Source organism: Octopus bimaculoides, chromosome 5 (genome assembly GCF_001194135.2).
Source record: "Octopus bimaculoides isolate UCB-OBI-ISO-001 chromosome 5, ASM119413v2, whole genome shotgun sequence".
NCBI classification, from domain to species: domain Eukaryota; kingdom Metazoa; phylum Mollusca; class Cephalopoda; order Octopoda; family Octopodidae; genus Octopus; species Octopus bimaculoides.
Genome location: NC_068985.1, coordinates 98,320,669 through 98,321,263, shown reverse-complemented (window position 1 = coordinate 98,321,263; position 595 = coordinate 98,320,669). Strand labels below are relative to the sequence as shown.

Below are 595 nucleotides of genomic sequence, written 5' to 3'. Positions count from 1 at the left end.
CGATATTCTTAACTCTCCTGCTATGGCTTCATAAATATATGCGTAATTCTACATAATATTTTTTAACAATCGTATTGCCGCATATGAAACGTTATTGGTCATAGATCTGTTCGGTGAGTGCTGCTCTGGGACTAAGCCCTAACAGCAACAATAATACTGCCTTCCTTCGTACACATGCAAATAGGTAAAGATAAAAAGTTGTTGGTCATGATGCATTTTATTCCATAAAGTAAATCATAAAAACTGCTTCAATGTTATTCTACTTCAGTAACGTAAATATCATCAGGTAATATATTTGTTGTATTATACTTTAAATTAGCCGATATACCGTACATGTGATTATAATGAATTATATTCAATATATATTTTTCAATGTGTTTTCAGGACAAAAATTAGCTTATCTTCAACTGAAAATCATACTATCAGGAATCTTCCAAAAATACAATATCAAATCAAACCAAAAAATAGAAGAAGTTCTACCATCTATGGAAATGGTACTCAGACCTAGTAAGGACATTTATGTCACACTTACCCATCGACAACTGGAGTAACACCAAGCATTCTTTGACATATTATTTTGAAGAAATATTTTCTC

At 31.3% G+C, this 595-nt stretch overlaps 1 protein-coding gene across 1 annotated transcript in view; it reads left to right on the top strand.

The window, feature by feature from the left end:
- Positions 1–551, top strand: part of LOC106878048 (cytochrome P450 4A12B) — a 27,827-nt gene extending 27,276 nt beyond the window's left edge. Inside the window, exon 6 of the mRNA XM_052968087.1 lies at positions 385–551. Within this exon, the coding sequence (XP_052824047.1) occupies positions 385–551 (167 nt within the window). The remainder of the gene's footprint in view (positions 1–384) is intronic.
- The last annotated feature ends 44 nt before the right edge of the window (positions 552–595 follow it).